General features: G+C 30.6%; 1 protein-coding gene and 1 non-coding gene across 2 annotated transcripts; one reads left to right on the top strand and one right to left on the bottom strand.

Moving 5' to 3' along the window:
* Positions 1-11073: 11073 nt before the first annotated feature.
* Positions 11074-11685, bottom strand: LOC131182973 (uncharacterized). Its single transcript, XM_058152531.1, has 2 exons — positions 11379-11685; positions 11074-11177 (listed from the first exon to the last, which is right to left on the bottom strand). The coding sequence occupies exons 1-2, from the start codon at positions 11683-11685 to the stop codon at positions 11074-11076; spliced, it is 411 nt and encodes a 136-aa protein (XP_058008514.1).
* On the top strand, positions 11225-11331 carry LOC131183472 (small nucleolar RNA R71). The gene has a single exon (XR_009151529.1). It is a non-coding gene; the product is annotated as a small nucleolar RNA R71 (small nucleolar RNA).
* Positions 11686-20978: the final 9293 nt, after the last annotated feature.

Raw genomic sequence — 20978 nt, 5'->3', positions numbered from 1 at the left:
TTTGAAGAATTGTTTTCTCTAATTACAAACGGAACTCTGTCAAAATTTTTATAAAATTTGCGGCAAAATTAAAATGGACTAAAATTTTTACTAGTATTTAAACTTTGAATAAATGGTTTTTAATTTCTACTAAAATGCTCACCACTTCCAAAATGTAAGAAAATTGTTTTAAAATCCCTTGTAGGATACTTAATGAGTTATCGGTAGGTGAAGTTCGGTAGTTCATTAAGTATTCTACGGGATCATGTTATGCCTTACGGAGGGGTAAGGTGTGACAATAAGCCTCACGGTTTTGTCCCATAGGTGGAATGAAGAACTTCCTAGGAGGTCACCCATCCTAGGATTTCTCTCAAGCGAGCACGCTTAACCTTGGAGTTCTTCCAACTCTCCAGGCTAAAGGACCTTTCTCCCCCCCTTTCGGGACTTAACGTCTTCGCTGAGGTTTGCCCTACCATCACACAAGATGACACGTGAGCTGCTCTGATACCAATTGTAAAACATGTCACACCTTACCCCTCTGTCAGGCATAACATGATCCCGCAGAATAACTAATGAACTACCGAACTTCATCTACCGATAACTCATTAAGTACCCTACAAGGGATTTTAAAACAATTTTCTTACTTTTATAAGTGGTGAGCATTTCTAAATAGATATTAAAACATTTAATTAAAGTTGAAAACTAGTTAAAATTTTTTACCTATTTTTTTTCCTCAAATTTTATAAAGATTTTGGCAGAGTGCCGTTTGTATTTTGATAAAACAATTCTTCAAATACCTGTAAAAAAATACTTCCAATAATTTGTCTCAACAACTTCTTCAAATTCACAATCATCCCAATCAATTTCAATATTATTTATCAATTTCCAAAAATTAAAATCCATAATTTCCAATTCAAATACCATCCAAAATATTACTAATTACTTTCATTCAAATTAAAATAAAATACTTCCATTCATATGTAATTAAATGTAAAACAACTTATATACATCATACTAAAAATTTACATTAGGAAAAATCCAAACTAAAATTCATTACAAACTTTATACAAACTGCTCAAAATCAGTTTTACATGTCCATACCTTTACATACATTACATACATCAAAATAAATTTTTACAGTCAGGGTATAAAATATACCTGATAGACTTCAGAGTAGGTAGCTCCTCTGTCTCGACTCACTCTTTGCTTCTAGTCTCTATATCTGCGACAGCAATAATAGCCATCGCTGAGTACTAGGACTCAGTGGTGCACAACATACTAAAATAATCTTTATGAAGAATTCAAATCATATTTATTCAAAAATTAGACTGAACATGAGAGTTAAATACAAAACATGAATTATGAGATTTTAATCCAAACAATTTCATTTCGAAGTGTCAAAACCAATTTCATAAAACTCACAGTTATATCATGCCATTCGAAACAAATATAATCTCAATAGCCAGAGGTTAAGAAGAAGTCACATCACAAGGCTAGCTAGCTCAAATATATGGATATCCATTCAATTTCTTCTTATACTGGCACACACCTCAACACTTCAACCAGAGAAGGAATCAAAATTCGAAACTGATTACCTCCACTAGTCATGCTAGTGAGGTGTTCAAATATATGGTCATGACACTGTGGTTTCAAAACTTATCTTAACAATTTACTAAACATTTATGCCATCTCAAATATACACAAATAAATTTCAACAATTTACATCAAAAGCATAATAAATATTTCATCACAATGATGTCACAATTCAATTTATTCAAAACAATATGCAAAAGAAAATTTACAGAAATTCTACGTTGTGCACAAACCTTATATGAGTCGCCTTTTGGCCTTGACTCGACACCTCGGGTTCTTTCCCGGTGTTCTTTTTCACTGAAACATACAGTTTTATAGTGTTTCAGTATCATAACTTAGCATAATCCAAAAAAAAATTTAAATTCACTTTTACCTAACTCTAATGTGCTAAACTTGATGTTCTTTAAAATTTATGTTTTGGGGTTACTATTCACGATACTATTCAAGTCAATTTGTTGACTTTCTAAGGCTTAATAGGTATGGGAATTCTAACTTCACCCACACACCACATTGTGGTTACTAAATTTGTTGGTTTTGGTTGTTTACTCAAATTCTAAGTCTTTTAAGCAAATTTGCAAATTTTCAATTTTGGTGTCTTATGTTACACTGTTCCATTGGTCATTTGTCTGCTAGAATTTGGCAAAACTTTCTTTATAGAAAATGTTTCCTATTGTCTTAAATTTATTCTCCTTTTTGAATCACTCCATTTGGAGTTTTGTAGCTCAAGTTATAGCCATTTGAATCATGGTTGCGGATTGGACTTAACCAGATTTCGGGCACCAAACCGTTCTCGCGCTTTAGGTCACCAATTTTGGGTGGCCAAATGACTTGGTTAAGGGCATAATTTGGGTTTGTGTCTTCATGAAAGTTTTAGGTCTATATCTCAGCTTTCCATTAGTAAAATTTCAGGACGTTTAGACCTGCCTAGCCCAAGTTATGGCATTGCCTAAGTCCAGATTTGGTCAACTTGTTCACTAGGCTATGGTCACTTTTTGGGCATGATTCCTAAATGAGAAATGTTTCATTTTGTGTCTATTTTCATTTGTAATTGGCCTAACACCAATTAGACTTGTAAATTTTCAGTTTTGGTCCCTCAAAGGGACCTTGGTCCTGCTGCCTACAGTATGACCCTAAGCAATCCGAATTTGCATTTGATTCCAACACTTCTAACATACTCCAATTGGTCACAAATGACTATTTCTCACCTCAAACTAGGTCAAACACATCATTTAACAATTTTTCACATTTTTGTCTTCCAAACCCTAGGTGCCCAAACCCTAATTCATGCAATTGATTAATTCATACCCAATTTACTACACTAATAACATATTCAACCTTAATCAATGTCAAATTCATGTCTAAATTAAATTGAACATATCAAAACTTCAAGGTACCATGGCTGGCCGAAATTTACATTTGGTCCCTCAACTATGTTTTCTTTTGATTTGTTTTCATTTTCTCATAATTTCCAAACTATTTCATTACATACACATGAATCAAACCTAAGAAGTGAAAAGTTAGAGCACTAACCTTTACTTTGAATTTCAACTTCTCAATTCCTTCACTTTCTTCCTTCCTATTCTTCTTCAATCTTCTTTTCTAGGGTAACTTAGAAGCTTTTTAGGATTTAGGGTTGAAATTTGTGGGGAAGAACTAAGTTTTTCAAGCTTTAAAAGCTTGTTAATGGAGGAAAGTGAGGGTGAGGGAGAGAGAGGTGAGTGACGGCTTGAAGAAGATAAGTTTTCTCTCTTTTTTTTTTTTTCTTTTCTTTATGTTTTTAGTCTTATGGAAGACCATAAAATCAAATTAATTAAATTTATTAATTATATATTTATTGCATCATGCATGAGGTCATGCATGATGTCATCACTTTTTACTTTTCCTTTTTCCTCTCTTTTTTTTATTTATTTTTTCATTAGTTCTTTAATTTAATTTCCGATTCTGAAATTTTCTTTTCTCTGATTTTATTTGACAGTTAGGTCAGGAGTCAGCTCTAGGGGTCAATTGACCAAATTGCCCCTCTTCGGTTCTACCCTGTTTGTAAATAATTCAATATTTCTTTTGGCTCCCTGACCTAATTATTTGACTGGCTTAACAACTCTTTTTCGTGATTTTCTCTTTTCCACTATGTTCGTAATAGTCCTAAGGACTGCGGCATCACATTTTACGGTTCGAAATTTGAGTTTAAATTAACTTCGCAATCCTTCCCGAAAAGGTCACCCATCGCTATGACTCTTGGCTCATTTAACTTCTTATGTTATGTTTTTCTTATTTATACTTAACTAATTGGCAATTACTAATTATTTGTATTCAGGGCTTATCTAGTTGTCTTAAGTATGGTTCTAATCCCCTCAGTTGTCCAGACCGACACCGATCACCGAAATAGTGAAATATACTAGGTTATACAAATAGGGTGTTACATCTATCACATCTCAAAATAAATTCTCTCACAATTTTGAACATGTGTGGCCAATAAAATCCACCTTGAAGTACTTTAGCCACTATTTTATCTACACTGAAATGACCTCCATAGTTAGAAGAATGACAATGCTCTAAAATGTTTCCTATTTCCTCTTCAGGCACGCACCTTCTAACCAGGCCATCATTACATCTCTTAACTAATAATGGGTCCTCCCATGTATAAAATTTTACATTATGTAAAAATTTCTTTTTTGTTGATAGCTCAAATCTAGTTGGGAAACTCTACATGATAGGTAATTGACAAAATCTGCAAACCATGACAATGCAGCAACAACAACTAGCAATTGCTCATTTGAGAAAAACTCATTAATTGGCAATTCCTCCTCATTTCCATCTTTACTCTCATACTTAATCCTTGATAGATGATCTGCTACAACATTTTCAGCTCTCTTTTTATCTTTAATTTATAAATCAAACTCCTGTATCAATAGAACCCATCTTATCAGTCTTATCTTTGCTTCTTTTTTATTCATCAAATATCTTATGGTGGCATGGTCTATATAGACAATCACTTTTGATCCAACCAGATATGATCTAAACTTTTTCATAGCAAATACCACAGCTAAAAATTCCTTCTCAGTGGTGGCATAATTTACTTGAGCATCATTTAAAGTTTTGCTGGCATAATAGATTGCATAAGACCTCTTCTCTTTTTTCTGAGCAAGTACAACTCCCACAGCGAAGTCACTAGCATCACACATAATCTCAAATGGCAATGACCAATCTGAAGGTTGCATAATAGGGCTGTTGTTAGAGCTTCCTTCAACCTGTTAAAAGAATAAAAAAAGCCTTGGTTAAAATTAAAAGGAACATCATTATTTAATAAATTTGTAAGAGGTTTAGTAATTTTTGAAAAATCCTTTATAAATCACCTGTAGAAACCAACATGCCCAAGAAAACTTCTAATTCCCTTCACTGAAGTTGGTGGAGGCATCTTCTTAGTCACTTCTACTTTGGCCTTGTCCACTTCAATTCCTCTATGTGATACCAAATGTCCAAGAACAATGCCTTCTTGCACCATAAAATGACATTTCTCCCAATTTAGCACCAAATCTATTTCTTCACATCTTTTAAGCACTTTAGAGAGGTTAGACAATTATCAAAAGAAAAACCATATCCAGAAAAATCATCCATAAGAACTTCCATAATTTCCTCAATAAAATCAGAGAAAATGGCCATCATACAGCGCTGAAAAGTAGCTGGTGCATTACATAAGCCAAAAGGCATTCTTCTATATGCAAACGTGCCATATAGACATGTGAATGTGGTTTTCTCTTGATCACTAGGATGTATTGGGATTTGGAAAAAACCAGAATACCCATCCAAATAACAAAAGTATGAATGTTTTGCTAACCTCTCTAACATTTGATCAATAAAAGGCAAGGGAAAATGGTCTTTCTTAGTGGCACTATTAAGCTTCCTGTAATCTATGCACATCCTCCATCCTGTGACAATTCTAGTAGGTATCAACTCATTATTTTCATTTTTCACAACGGTCACACCTCCTTTCTTAGGTACTACATGAACTGGGCTAACCCAACTACTATCAGAAATAGGATAAATGATCCCAGCTTCAAGCAGTTTCAAGACTTCTTTCTTCACCACCTCTTTCATATTAGGATTCAACCTTCTTTGATGTTCTATGGTGGCTTTAAAATTATCCTCTAAAAGAATCCTATGCATGCACAAGGTAGGGCTTATACCCTTGATATCATCAATGGTGTAACCAATGACTTTCCTATGTGCTCTTAACTCTCTCAATAATTTTTCAACTTGTACATCACTCAAACTTGCACTAATAATGATAGGATAAGTTGAATTAGGTCCAAGAAAAGCATACCTTAATGTAGATGGAAGTGGTTTGAGGTCTACCTGTGGTGCTTCCTTCTCATCTAGCAAAGGTGGTTGTGCAACTTCATGTTTCAACTCTTCAACTTGCAAAACTTGATCTCCTACAACTTCTTGAGTAGCTTCCAAAATTTGAGCAAAAGCTACAACTTCAGGATTTTCATCTTTTGTTGTTCTACTATGTACTAAACAATTCTCTAAAGGGTTCTCAGGATATCTTTTCCTAAATTCTTCTTCCACAATTTCATCAATAACATCCACCCTTAAACAAGGGTCAACTTCATGATGTTTCTTCAAACTTGATTCAAATTAAATTCCACCTCCTCTTCTCCAACTTTTAATGTCAATCTACCATTCTTCACATCAATTATAGGCCCTGCTGTGGCTAAAAATGGCCTTCCTAAAATGATAGGTATATGAATATCTTCTTCCATTTCAAGAACCACAAAATCCACAGGAATGAAAAATTTCCCAACTTTTAAGTGTACATTCTCCAAAATTCCTACTAGATATTCGATAGATTTATCAGCTAGTTGTAAAAAAATGGTTGTTGGCTTCAATTCTCCAACATTAAACTTTTCACAAATAGAGAGTGGCATCAACTTACACTAGCTCCAAGATCACATAATGCTTTATCAATACCAGTATCCCCAATATGACAAGGAATAGAGAAATTTCTTGGATCCTTCAATTTTGGTGGGAGCTTATTCTGCAAGAGAGCACTACACTCCTCTGTTAATGTCACAATTTCATAATCTTCTAGTCTCCTCTTATTTGATAAAATTTCTTTCAGGAACTTAGCATATGAGGGCATTTGAGAAATTTCATCTGTAAATGGAATAATGATGTATAATTTCTTCAAAACTTTCAAAAATTTCCCGAACTACTTATCTAGCTTTGCTTTCTAAAACCTTTAAGGATATGGCAATGGTGGCTTGTATGGTGGTAGAGGCACATGCTTTTCCTTTTCTTCTTTTTCAACTTCCTTATTCTTGTTTGCTTCCTCATTAACTTCATCATTATTTGAAGTAGATTCATTCTTGTTTTCATCTTCTTTCTTCTTTTCCTCTTCTGCCTCATCTTTTTTTTTCATCTCCCACAAATTTTCCACTCCTTAGGATCACTGCCTTGCAATATTCTCTAGGATTCTCTGGCTGACTTGGAAGTTTTCCCTGTGCTTTGCTAGAAGAACTTGCTTGTTGAGCTATTTGGTTTTCCAACATCCTGTTATGAGTGGCAAGCTAGTCTATTCTTAAAGTTAATTGTTGAATCATTTCTCCTTATTTTTATTGAGCAGCTAAGAAATTCTCCATCATAGACTTCAAAATTGAATCTTGGTCTGAAGACTGAACTAGTGGTTGTGGAACAGGAGCATTTTGATTCCTTTGTGGTGGAAATCTAGGTGGAACTCTGTTTTGCTAAAAATTTTGCCATTGTTGCCGAAAATTAGGAGGTTATTGATAATTCTGCTATTGCTATACGTATCGACCTCCCCAAGAAAAGTCAGGGTGATTCCTCCATGCTGGATTATATGTAGCCAAAAAAGGATTATCAATTGGTTTCTGATTGTAATTCCCAATGAAATCAACTTGCTCATTTCCAAATTCTTGCCCATAAGAAGGAAAATCTTTAATACAATGCATATTTCCTGTACCAACATCTTTTACATGACTAGATCCTCCGATTGAAGAATCAACCTTCATGCTTAACTAATCCATTTTTCTCGTTAAAGCATCAAATTTGGCATTGAACATACTCATGGCATCTAACTCATATACACCATGTAACATCCCGAAACTCTGAGTTATGAATAGTACCATTTTTGGTCCGTGACTAGTACTATTCAAAGACACCTTGAGGACCAAAAATAAATAGAAAATTAATTGAGATAGACACAATAAAAATTCAAGTGAACCAAAGACCTAAGGATTTAATGGGTATAAAAAAAAAAAAAGGATTATGACCCGATGAGGGGCATTTTGGTCAATTCACTTCAAGAGTTGATTTTTGACCAAAATATAAATTAAATTAAATAAAATAAAATATTGAATTATGAAGAAATATTGAGGAAAAAATTAGAGTAAAAGTGAAAAGAAAATAAAAGAGGCAAAAATCTAGAATTTAAATTTCATTTTTGACCTAATTAAAATTTAAGGGGTCAATGGGCTTTGGATAACTCATTAAATGAATTAAAAAGGAATAAATAAGTATAAAAGAAGACAAAACCCTCCATTTCTTTTCCATTTAGTTACCACCCACTATCTCTTCTTATCTCTTTTTTTCTTTCTTCTTCTTCCTTCTTTCTCCATTGACACCCATTCTCAAAACTCAATTCCTTGCTTCTCCTCTATGGGTTTTTGCATCTAATTGGTAGAGAGCATCAAATTAATATTTGATTTAGAGATTAAAAGCAAGGGGAAACAAGATATTAGAAGAAAATTGAAGATTTAGGGAGTTGGAAAGAAGTCATTAAGAGGTAAGTTCTTTAATGCTCATTTTGTTATACAAACCTTAAATTAAGTTAGATTATGATGAAATTTCATAAGAAAATGAAAGGAGACATGCATGGAACCTAAAATAGGATTTGGGTCAAATTAGAGAAAAATTAAGGTTTGATATATTTCAATAAAAATGATGATGAAATCAAGCTTAGTTGAAGTAGTATGCATGATTAGAGCAAAGAAATTGCATGAAATGTGTATAAATTTAATTATGGGAGATTAGGGTTCATGGGAAAATTGGGTTTTGGTGCTAGAGAGTGAAATTGGTGTGTGTAGTGTTAAATTATGATCACTAGAGGTTTATTTAGTTTGAATTGACATTGGGTTGATGAATGGAAGTAACGAAATGGTAGGATTAGGAAAAATTGCAAACTTTGGTGTTTGAAAATTGTGGGTTTTGTGCTAGGAAGTTCCATTAATGTGTCAATGCTAAATTATAGTCATTTTGAGTGAATTAAATGTGAATTGAGGTTGGTTAGAGGGAATAATTGAAGAAATGAAAATTTTAAACCTAGGGTAGAATTTGCACACTGAGTTCAGTGTGTTTGACAGCCCATATATTGAGCTACACAACTCCAATTGGTGTGAAACTAATTGGAAATAAAACCTAAGACATAGGGCTAGAATTTTCATGAAGAGACCCACCCCAGAAACTGCCCAGAAATTGCCTAAACCTTGGCTTGAACTTAGAGACACAATTCTGAAACCTGCAGAATTTGACTATATGAACAGTAAAATTTGCATGGCCATAACTCTCTCTAGAAAACTCCAATTTAGGAGATTCTTAATCTGATGGAAACCTAAGACATAGTGAAACATTTCATATGAAGAACTTGAGGCCAAATTATAGACTTAACCCAATCAAATTTCTGAGCAAAGTTGAATCACCGAATCTGCAAAATTGCAGATTTATCATATGAACAGTAAACTTTGCATGGCCATAACTCTCTCTAGAAACCTCTGATTTAGGCGATTCTTGAACCGATGGAAACCTAAGACATATTAGAACATTTCATATGAAGAACAGACCAAATTATGGACTTAACTTGATTAAATTGCCGAACGAAGTTGGATTGATAAATCTGCCACAACTGAATCTGCAGCATGAATAGTAACGTGAACAGTAATTGTGTTTTGGGCATAACTTGAGCTACATAGCTCTGAATTAGGAAATTCAAAAAGAAAAATAAAGTTAAGACCTAGATAAACAATTTTCATGAAGAACACCTTATCAAATTATGATTGAAACTAGGTAAAAATTGGGTTCAAATATTAGGGCACCAAGCTGTCCCAAAACCAAAATTTTTTAAAATTTGCAAAGCTAACTTGGGATGCATTAGACATGCATGTAATGAGTTCTTGGCAGTAATTGAGATTGATATTGAGGTATTCTATTTGTGTATTTTCAGTAGAAAAAGAAGTTGGAATGGACAAGGAGAAGTAGGTAACAAGGAAGGATAATTATTGAAGGTTTGTGCACAACTAACCTCTTCTTCGTTTTTAAAATTGTAAATTGCTTGGAATGTGTTAAATTGAATGAGTTTGCTTTGAACAAGTTTACTTTGATTGAAATATGGTTTTTCTCTTGCATTTAAGAAATTTGGGTGTTGCCACCTTTATATGGATATTATGATGAATTTAAATGTGTTTATTGGTTTATAAATGTGATTGTTGAGTGCGAAATTTTTGGAAACTGTTTTGAAACCACAGTTAGCATGACAGTCCCTTTCGGAACTCCCCAGTAGTAATGGCTACTTGGAGTTGATAATTGATATTGATTATGTCTCCCATTAATAACGGTTAGTGGGGTAAGACTACATGAGTACTCATTAGCTAGCTAGCCTTCTCTCATTAATAACGGTTAGTGAGGTTGAGATTGCTTTATCGTGGTGTACAACACGGCACTGATCATGAAATTTTGTGTCATGGCCTAAACTGTGTGTTGATGTTGGCAACACTAATGCTTTGTGAATTGTGATTTATGAAATATGATTTCTCATTTGAAATGTTATTCCAATAAATGGCTCTTATGAACTTAGAACTATTGTGAAGTTTTCATGCTTAAGAAAAATGTGATTTATTATGCTTTGACAAATTGTGTTTTACCTTAAGTTTTAAAGTCATTAGTTGTGCACCACTGAGTGATATACTCACGATAGCTTCTTTATGCTATCGCAGGTAAGGGAAAGGAGAAGGCTACCGAGTGAGAGACTTGAAAGCAGCATTTCGGTATTGTTTGTGGGTATATATTGTAGGTATACCCCTGTAATTTCCTTTTGATGTATTTTGCACCTATATGTATGGATGTACGGACATTGAGCAGTTTTTATTTAAAAGCATTGCATTGCTATCACATTTTGAGTCTGTAACTATTTTGTATTTTACTTTGAAACTTATGAAAATGTAACTTTTGCAATATTTAGTCTATCATTATTTCCAATGAATGTTTACATGGAATTTTAACTATTCTCATGCAGTTTTCCGCAAAAGAATTGATAAGATAAAAAGTTATGGTTTGTTTTAAAATCCTTTGTAGCATAACTAATGGGTTATCTATAGGTGGAGTTCGGTAATTCATTAGGTATGCTACGGGAACATGTCGTGCCTTATAAGGGATAGGGTGTGACACACCAGCTGATGGCTTCTTCATTTCATTTCTTTCACAGCTCCATTAATAATTGTTGTAAGCAATTCTATCTAATACTGAATAAGCTTCATCTTCTGACTTCTCCATAAGATCACCTCCTGAAGATGCATAGATTATACTTCTAATTGCTGAAGAAACACCATTGTAGAAATGTTGAACTAGCATCGATTTAGGGATTCCATGATGTGGACATCTCCTTTAAAGATCCTTGTATCTCTCCCAAGCTTCAAAGAGACTCTCATTATCCCTTGGTTTGAAAGAAGTTAATTCATTTCTCAATTTTGCAGTCTTGCTAGGAGGAAAGTATTAAACCCAATTAGTTATTGAACCCGGAGGTAATGAATGCAACCACTCCCTGGCACGATCCTTCAAAGAAAAAGGAAATAATCTTAACCGGATGGCATCATCTACTCCATTTATCTTCGGCATGTCACTAATCTCAAGAAAATGTGTGAGGTGTACATGTGAACTCTCAGTAGGACCCTCCCCAAACTGTGATTGTTGAACCATTTGACAAAATGAGGGCTTCAACTCAAAATTATTCGCTTCCACTCTAGGCCTTGTAATACTTGGTCTAAAATCTTCAAAACTAGGGAAAGCATGATCCTTAATTGATCTGTTGTTGTTGTTTGCCATAGCTTCTATCACTTGTTGCTCTTGTTGTTGCTCTTGCTGTGTTTGAATTTTGAGTTTAGCTTTTCTTCTTTTAGACTCTGCTCTTAAAGCTTTAGCTGTCTTTTCAATCTCAGGATCAAAAATTAAATCAATTTCTGCACTTTTTGTCCTTCTCATATAAAAGATATGTACCTGAAAAATCAAAACAAGAAAATCTCAAAGTAAAATGAAAAAGAAAAGAAATTAAAATAAAAAATAAAGTGCCCAAATTAACTAAACAATCAATCGTCTAATATCAAACAAAAATAAATCCCCGGTAACGGCGCCAAAAACTTGATGCGTACTCCACAAGTATACGGGTCGTTCAAGTAGTAAAGAAAAGATATCGTCCCACAGAGATTTGTTGTTTGAGTACCAAACTATAAAAGTCACGATTATTCGGGCTATCAATAATTTGTGCCAAAAATAGAGTAAGAGATGCAGCAAATTAAATTGAGAAAATAAGGAAATTATAATGAAATAAGCAATTAAATTTCTAAGCACTATACTAATTTACTAAAATTTCAGTAAGTAATTAAAGATTTAATTAATTAATGGTAAAAATTGATTCCAGAGTTGAGGTTCATGAAGTAAATTTCATTGGGATTTGGATAGGCAAAACCAAGATTAAGGAAATACAAGTTTGAAGGAAGTTGATTCTGATTTCCTTTAATTTCTCTTTCAAGCAAACTAAAGAGTGTTTTAAGGAAACTAAACCCCATTCTCATACAATGTTTAATTACCCAAAACCCTTTAAGCACTTTAATCAACTTGAAATTCCTCTTAACCCACTAGTTTATTTCTAACACTAGGTGATTAAGTTTATTATCTTGATTATCTATCATAGATTTTCACCTCTCGGTCCTTCAATCTAAGATTAAGAACAAAACCCAAAGGGTACCAACAATGGGTATGTAAATAAGCACACAAGATAAGAATCAAAACTTATATATACTAAAATCTGGTTAAAACCAGTCCAAATCCACAAATAAAACTTAAATCATTACACCCAACTCTGAAATCTTAAGTATCTACTCACTCATGCTTGTATTTACAAGTAGTAAATATGAAATAGAGCAAGAAAACATGAAAATAAGACTAAAAATAAAAGAACCCAGAAGAAGAGAATCTAAATCTCTGAAAATGGAAGCTGGAAATGTCACTCTGCAGGTGTTCTTCCTCCAAAAAATGGCGTGATTCCTTCTTTCCTTCCTCTCTTGATTTTTCTCTCTCTTTCTCCTTATAGTAAAAATGAGAATATGATGCTTATATATCCCCTCAAGGTTTACCCTAACAATAGTCTCTAAAGGGATAAAGACAAAAGGTGTAAAAGGTGTGAAAAGAGAAAATTTTTCCATGTCAGCAAATCTGCCAGCGCCATCCTACATGCCTCATGTGGATTTAAGTTATTTTCCACATGCCTCATATTGATTCGGAGGAGGAGCCTTTAGATTTTGCACGACCAGCTACACGGGGCATGTTGAAGTCCCTGAAACTTTCGGCGTGTTTTGTTCCAAAATCTCTGTCTACACGACCCAGTGTTGAATTTACATGCCTCATGTGGATTCCTGCTGGCTGACTCTTTTCTTCACACGACCTTCAACACGGGGCATGTTGAAGCCCTTGAAAATCTCGGCTGGTCTTCTTCTTTAGGCAAATTTTCTTCATTTTTCACATTATTTTAAGCTTCCAAATCACTTTAAATTTCTTCTATATAGACCTTTTTACCTTTAAACCTTATTAAAACCTATCAAAAATATTAAAATTCCAAAAATCAAATATAATGAAACTAAAATTAACAAATTAACTAAAATAAGCATTAAAAGCATAAAATTACTAAACTAAAAAGGGCAAAATGAATACAAAACTACCATAAAATACCTATATAAAATGGGTTTATCAAAAAGCCTCCTTGCATGCCCTAACAATTGAGAGAAAAATGAGAGAGGAAGGAACAATTTTCTTTGGACAAAAAACAAACCTTGGTCCCTTTTTATAGTCCTCATTGTCGAGGGACTTTCGGCTGTCGAATGCCATAGTTCTGGCTACTAGAGTTCATTCTGTCCAAAAGGGATTTAAATAGTAAAAAGAACTACGGCTGCTGAAGTTTCTTCTACCCAAAACTCACTTAAAAACTTTTCTTTCGTCAAAACCATTCAAACATTTTCATTCTTAAATATATTTTGAACACACACACACACATATATATATAACCCCATTCCCTTATCAGTAGAATATTTGAATTTGCCAGAATATTTCATCTACGACAGAAACTCCGACGTCAAGAAATAATGGGTGTTGCAATATCAATCAAATAAGAAATTATAAGCATGAAAAATTAAAATTATTGGGTATATTTTAATAGTTATCTCTAATTTCTAATTTTACAAATAAATTTTATATAAACTAGATTATTTTAAGGTAAATATTATCTTTTATTATAAACTTTATTTTTTTTATATTTTATATTTGATTTTTCACTTTTAATCCATATAACTAATTTATTTTTTTAAAGGGATTTAAAATTAGAATTGTTATATTTAATAATATGGTTGATATTTTTAAAGATTCTCTTGAAAGAGGGAAAACTTATTAATGTTCATGAAAAGTTTAAACTATACACAATTTACTGTGGTCAAAAAACATATTATACTAATTTTTTAAGAAATATTAATATGCAATTTCAAAATTTTTTGATAATGTAAACGATTATGCTAATTAAAATAAAATTATAGTTTTTTGTTTCTTTTTACATTATAAAATTAGCTTCTATTATATTGATTTAAGAATTTTTTAAATAGATTTTTTTGGTATAGTTATTCATGTCAAATTAACATATAAAACTAAAAGCGGAAGTAAAAAAGATATTATAATTATTATCAAAAAAGTAATTATTATTTTAATATTTTTATTTTATTTTTTAAATTTAATTATTACTTATTTCTATTTTATTTGTTTGATTTTATTACTGTTTAGATTGAAGTAATAATATTTGATTTTATGATTATATATTAAAAATTAACAAAAAAATTATATGAAAATAAATTAAATAATGAGTAAGGGATATAAATAACATATATAGCACACTCAAAAAAATTAGTAAAATAAAATAAAATAAAAATTAGATTAATTAAAATTAATCTTAAAAGTTAAAAGTTATTTTTTTAAAATAGAAAATTAATTATTAAATTCCATCAAAATCAAAATTGAAACAAACTAAAATTAAAACCACCAGTTTCAACCCAACCAGTCTGTTTGCAATCCTAACTATGTGTGTATTAGCAATGGAAAATTACTATTTAGTATTTATATTTTAACAAAATTAACTACTTAATTCTTTTATTTTAAAAAAATATATTATTTAATTCCTTTATTTTTAAATATGTGAGCTATTTAATTCCTTCCGTTATTTTAAAGGATTTTTTTTTTCAACTCAATTATTCAATCTCTATAATTTAAATAATACAACTATTTAGTTTTGTAATTTTATCAATTATTTAATCTCTGTCTATAATTGGTCTCTCTTCTTTAACTAGCGTGACTAACAAAGTAGTTAACAGAATGGACTAAATAATTCACAAACTAAAAATAAGGGAAATAAATATATTTTTAAAAATGAAAATTAAATAATTAATTTTATTAGAATATAGAGATTAAATAGTAATTCATCTTTATAATAAAAAGCTAATACGGGGAGGAATTGTAGTTTTACACCAATGCTAAAATGCAAAGTTATTTTTAAAATTAAATTATTATTTAGTCCTTATATTTTCATAAAATTAATTATTTGATTTATTATATTTTAAAAAATACACAATTTAGTTCATATATTTTATTTCTGTTAAACTATTTAGTCTATTATTTGATCTCTTTATTTTAGGAAAACTAATTGATTAGTTTATATATTTTAAAAAAATACATTAGTTAGTCTCTATAACTTTATTCTGTTAACTATTTAGTTTTATAATTATTTTTTATATCTTAACTATCATAATCCTCTCCTTCTTATTTCTCTCTTATGTACCTTCCTTTATTTTTCTTTCTTCATATTTTTTCTCTTCTATATTCACACCCTTCTCCCCCTTATCCTTTCTCCGTTTTCATCTTTTAATAAAAATGGTACAAGTTATCTACACAAAAAGTTAATTAGTTTCCGTAGATTTTTATGTAATTACAAAAAATTGTTTTCCAATAAAGAAAATATAAAAATTATGTCTAGTGAATTTGATAAAAATACTTTAACAATTTTAAAAAATGTAAATTCAGATTTAATCTACACATAGAAAAATTTTTGTTTTTATCCAAAAAAAATATTTTTCAAAATATTGTGTTTTTCAAAATATATGAACTAATTAATTAGTTTTATTAAACCATAATTGAATCAAAACATCAAAACAAGTTCAGTTCTGTATAGTTCTTATTGGTTCATTATGGTTCTTCATTTTAGTTGAGGATGCTAAGAATCGTGCATAACCCTATAGTTTGTGGTATATTATTCAATTTAGCATAGTCATATTCAAGTTTACTCTCTCAATTCTTAATTTTTTTTAAAAAAAAGAAAAATTACTATTTAGTCTATGCTTTTTTATCAAAACTAACTACTCAATACTTGTATTTTGAAAAATATACTGTTTAGACCTTATATTTTGCCCTCCATCAAATTTTTAGTTAGTTAAAGATTTTAATTCTAGTTAAACTACTATTTAGTCCCTCTATTTTAGAAAAAGTAATTAGTTAATTTTTGTATTTTGAAAAACAAATTAATTAGTTTATATGATTTGATTCTGTTAACTTTTTAGTTCCTCTTGTTATTTTTTTATATCTAACTGTCCTGACCCTTTCTCCCTTATTTCTTTCTCCCCATAATTTTTTTCCCTCTATACACATATCTTTTGCCTCTTTATTCTCTCTCTATTTTTCATCTTTTGATAGAAATTGGTTCGAGTTGCATGCGTAAACAGGTCAACTAACTTCCCTAGATCTCCAAGTAATCAAGACGTTAATCTAAGAAAATTATTTTTCAATAGAGAAAAAAGAAGATACCCAGCAAATTAAATGAAGATGTTTGAATAATTTTAAAAAATATATAAATTATATTTAGTCTTCCCACGGTAAAATTTTTATTTTTATCCAAAAATGTGCTTTTCAAAGTATTATTTTTATTTTTTACAATACATGGATTAATTAATTAGTTTTACTAAAATAGATGAATTAAAATAATAGTATTTTTTAAAATACTAAGGCCAATTAATTAATTTCACTAAAATAAAGAAACTATATAATAGTTTAATATGCATTGACTAATAAAAAATTTAACTGTAAAATTAAATAATTTAACGGAAGTAAAAAATAGTAATGAAATAGTAAATAATTAATTTTATTAAAATATAAAGATTAAAAAGTATTTTTCTATTAAAAAACAAGGGGCAAAACTAGAGAAAGAAATTAAGGAGAAGATGGACATGGGCGCCATACATTGCTTTTACCAATGTTAAAATAAGGGCCAATTCTTTCATTCACCCGCCAATAAGTAAGAACAATTAGAGAATGCAAAGATTTGCTTTTCAAAAAAAAAAAAAAAAAGAACATGGTGTCATTATCGCCACTATTTCGCTTTATAGAAAACGGCCCGCCACTGCCAGTCTACCACCACTCGTCTAGCAGTTACCACAGCCATTGAACAAAACTATCTGCGTTTGCCCCTAACAAATCCACTTTAATCCATGTCATGCTTAGTGCCTCATGCTCATACTATATTTAATTGGATGTAATGTATTATAACATTATCTATTACATAATATAATGCAACATAATTATTATTTTATTTCTATATCTATATAAATAATAAAAACAACTTAGTCTGACTTGATTTAATTGTTAAATACATATTAAATAGTTTCTGGTTTAAATCTTCATTTCTTAATTTTTCTACTAAAAAAATTATAAAATAAAAATACTAAGATAGTGATAATTTTTATTTTAATTTTTATATCATTTGTGATGGTAATAATAAAATTGATAACCATAGTTAAATGAGTCAATTAACCCACTCAAATTTATAAAAATTTATATATATATCATTGAAATTATTGAAAAATATAAATTAAGGTCAGTTTTGTATTTTGAATTAATATATATAAAAAAGTTTAGATTACTATATAATTTATTTACAAAATTTTACTTTTAATCTTTTAAATGATATATAAAGATTTGATATATACGTAAAAATATTTTATATTTAAATTATATTTGATAGCATAAATAAGGAGAGAACTACACTTAATGTGCAACCATTATTTTAATATTTAATATACTAAGATAATTGTAAAATGTCTTGATTATTAAAATTTATTTTTTATATTAATTTTATAATATATAACTAATATTTATTTAATAATATATCAGCTAAATTTCAATTCAACCCCAGTTAAATTTTAAACTCTTAACCATTGCCTTTACCAATTCAATTAACCAGGTTTAAAAACCTTGATATATAGTGCACATAGCTAATTTTGAAATGGAAATTATATGTTTATCATTGTTTTAAACTAGAAAATCAAGATTTTAGTCAATATGCCAAAAATTAGGATTGGATATCATGAGTTACTTTTTATACATCGCATTTGGTTCAATCTTATTAAAAATAAAATATTCAAGTTGAAATTAAAAAAATTATATTCTTTTTTTTTTAAATAAGATGATTCTAGAAATTGAATCTTCATAAACAAGGTAAGGATATATTCACTTTCTAATTAATTAAATTAACACTTAAAATTACTACAACAATAATTAAGCCACCTAATAAAATATATAAAGAAAATAGATCAGACCTAACTCTATCTCAAAAGATAGTTCAAAGGAAAAATATTTATCTTAATCTTATATTTAGTACAAAGTTCTTATTTTAAATCAATATGGGACAACACACTCCCTCATGGCTTCACATGAAAATGTAGAGCATGAAATTTGTAGTCAAATATTGTTAGTAGTATGCCCTAGAGCATATCATTTAGTATGTATCTAGTGCATGTTTTATTAATAAAAGATAATTTCACTTTTCCGTTTACATAATATATTTATGTGTAATAGAAAATGTCCATTGATATTTTGTTAGAAATTTTATTCTTAAATTGTTAACAATATGAGTTTCAGTATTTCTAGCACAAAGTATCATAAATTGGTTCACAATCGATGATACTTCGCACCGAACATGACTTATCCAGAAAGATTGTATTCATGTTTATTCCCAAGGTATTTATATAAGATATAAATAAGATGGAATGGTGATTCTCATGCCATATAATAAACATGATAAACACTTATATATGATAAGTAGGCCGAACCAGTGACGCATATGACAAGCATATGAAGTTTACTCTTGTTAATGTATTGTCATATATCATATCATTGCATATAATATTTAAACCTGAGATAACACAGTTATCTTATATATAGGTGGTTTGAGTTTGATACTGCTTTCATACTTGTGCTGTGTATGGGTATATGGGCATGTGTTGGCTCCTACTAGTTATATATGGAGATAGGTGTTGATCAAGATGGAATCTGTTACCCTAAGTAAATAGGGATAAAATCCTATGTTCATTTAATTGTTCTTGATATTTCAAGTTCCTGGCCAGGACAGACAGATTTAGTCAGAAAAGAGTTTCTGACAAGAAAATCTAATTAATAAAAAACTAGAATTAAAAGAGAACATAATGTTCATAGCAAATGGGGTTTGACATTAACCATGACTCCAGCTCGAATTGGGATTTTGTAACAGAGAGATTTTAGTGCATGGTAATATATTATTAAAGGTTCATTTAAGGTATTCTTTATTACTGATTGGGTGGCCATAGCACGCTATACTAGGTGTCAACCATGGTCTATGAGATGCCTAAAATGATTTAGAGAAATCATTCATGGTAAGAAAGAGTTCTAATGATATTAAGAGTTGATATCATATCTCATTGCCAATTAGTGATGAGCCTAGTGAGTCACACACATACACAAGTTAATCACCAAATTAAAAGTGATTTAATTGATTAATTAAAGAGTTTAATTGATTAATTAAATAGATTTGGTTTGCAATAAGATTGCAAAGTTTCTAGCATGGCTTGAAACCAAATCTAGGTTATTGGATGTATAGTATAAGTTAAATTTATATTTAAAGTGTTTAAATATGAATTTAATTGTGAGAAATTAATTAATTAATTTATATTTGATATAAATTGATTAGAAGAGGAGAAATAATGATTTTGGATTGAGAACTCAAAATTACAACATAACGGTAATTTGGTCATTTCACATCGTGACATGTGGTACCATGAGATGGTGACACATGGCATCATATAAGTTTGCCATTTGTCTTCCTATAATGCAAGGTGATCAAAGTCAAGATTAAGTCTAGCTTTAACACTTGGCTCAATGTGATTAAGTCAATTAAAAATAAGATGCAATGTGGTGGTGACATGTGCCAAAGGGTATAAGTGATTATTTGACTTAAGTATATAAAGAGAAGTTATAAGAAAAATCAGCCACCTCTCCTTTCTCTCACATATGGGACGGCACAAAGGTCTCTCCCTCTCCTCTTCTTGCTTTCTCATCAATTCAAAGAGAATCACTTCATTCCCTTTGAATTAAAATTGTTAGAAATTATTTCTAGTGTCCTATACACACATATAACTTTTCCAAAAGCAAAACCCCAAATTATAATTGGTTGGCAAGGCTTGAGAAGCAAAGTTGGGGGCTGCCCATTGGTGATCTTGGTGTGGAGAAGCTAGAGAGACAACACTTGGGGTCCTAAGTGCTTCCTAAAGGTGCCAATTGCATCCATAATGCATCAAAGAGGTTAGTGCTCAAACTCCTCCTTTAAACTAGGGTTTAAATGAATTAATTTGTTAATTCACAATCTTGAATGACAAACATAGATCCTAATACATATTAAAAATGTTTTAATATGCAATTAAGCATTAAAATTAATTAGGCACATAAGAGATGTGGCATGATGCATGAAACCCTAGAAGAAAATTTTTAAAATTAAATGCTCCAATGCACCAATTTCCATGCTTCCGCTCCTTCAATTGGTATCAGAGCCACTATATTTGCCATTAAGATTGTTTATGAGATTTAATTGTGTGATTGGATTAAATGTTGATTGATTCAAAGCTGGTTGGTTATTCCAAAGGTGGCGGCATCAAGGTGATGCTCCTCATGTGTGGCGGCTTGAAAGTGATTCACAACCTAAGGGTGTGTTTCATCTATGCGCATGGTTTATG

The sequence above is a fragment of the Hevea brasiliensis genome, chromosome 9, assembly GCF_030052815.1.
Source record: "Hevea brasiliensis isolate MT/VB/25A 57/8 chromosome 9, ASM3005281v1, whole genome shotgun sequence".
Taxonomy (NCBI): Eukaryota; Viridiplantae; Streptophyta; class Magnoliopsida; order Malpighiales; family Euphorbiaceae; genus Hevea; species Hevea brasiliensis.
The sequence above is the reverse complement of the archived record's forward strand: the minus strand, read 5'-3'. Positions and strand labels throughout refer to the sequence as shown.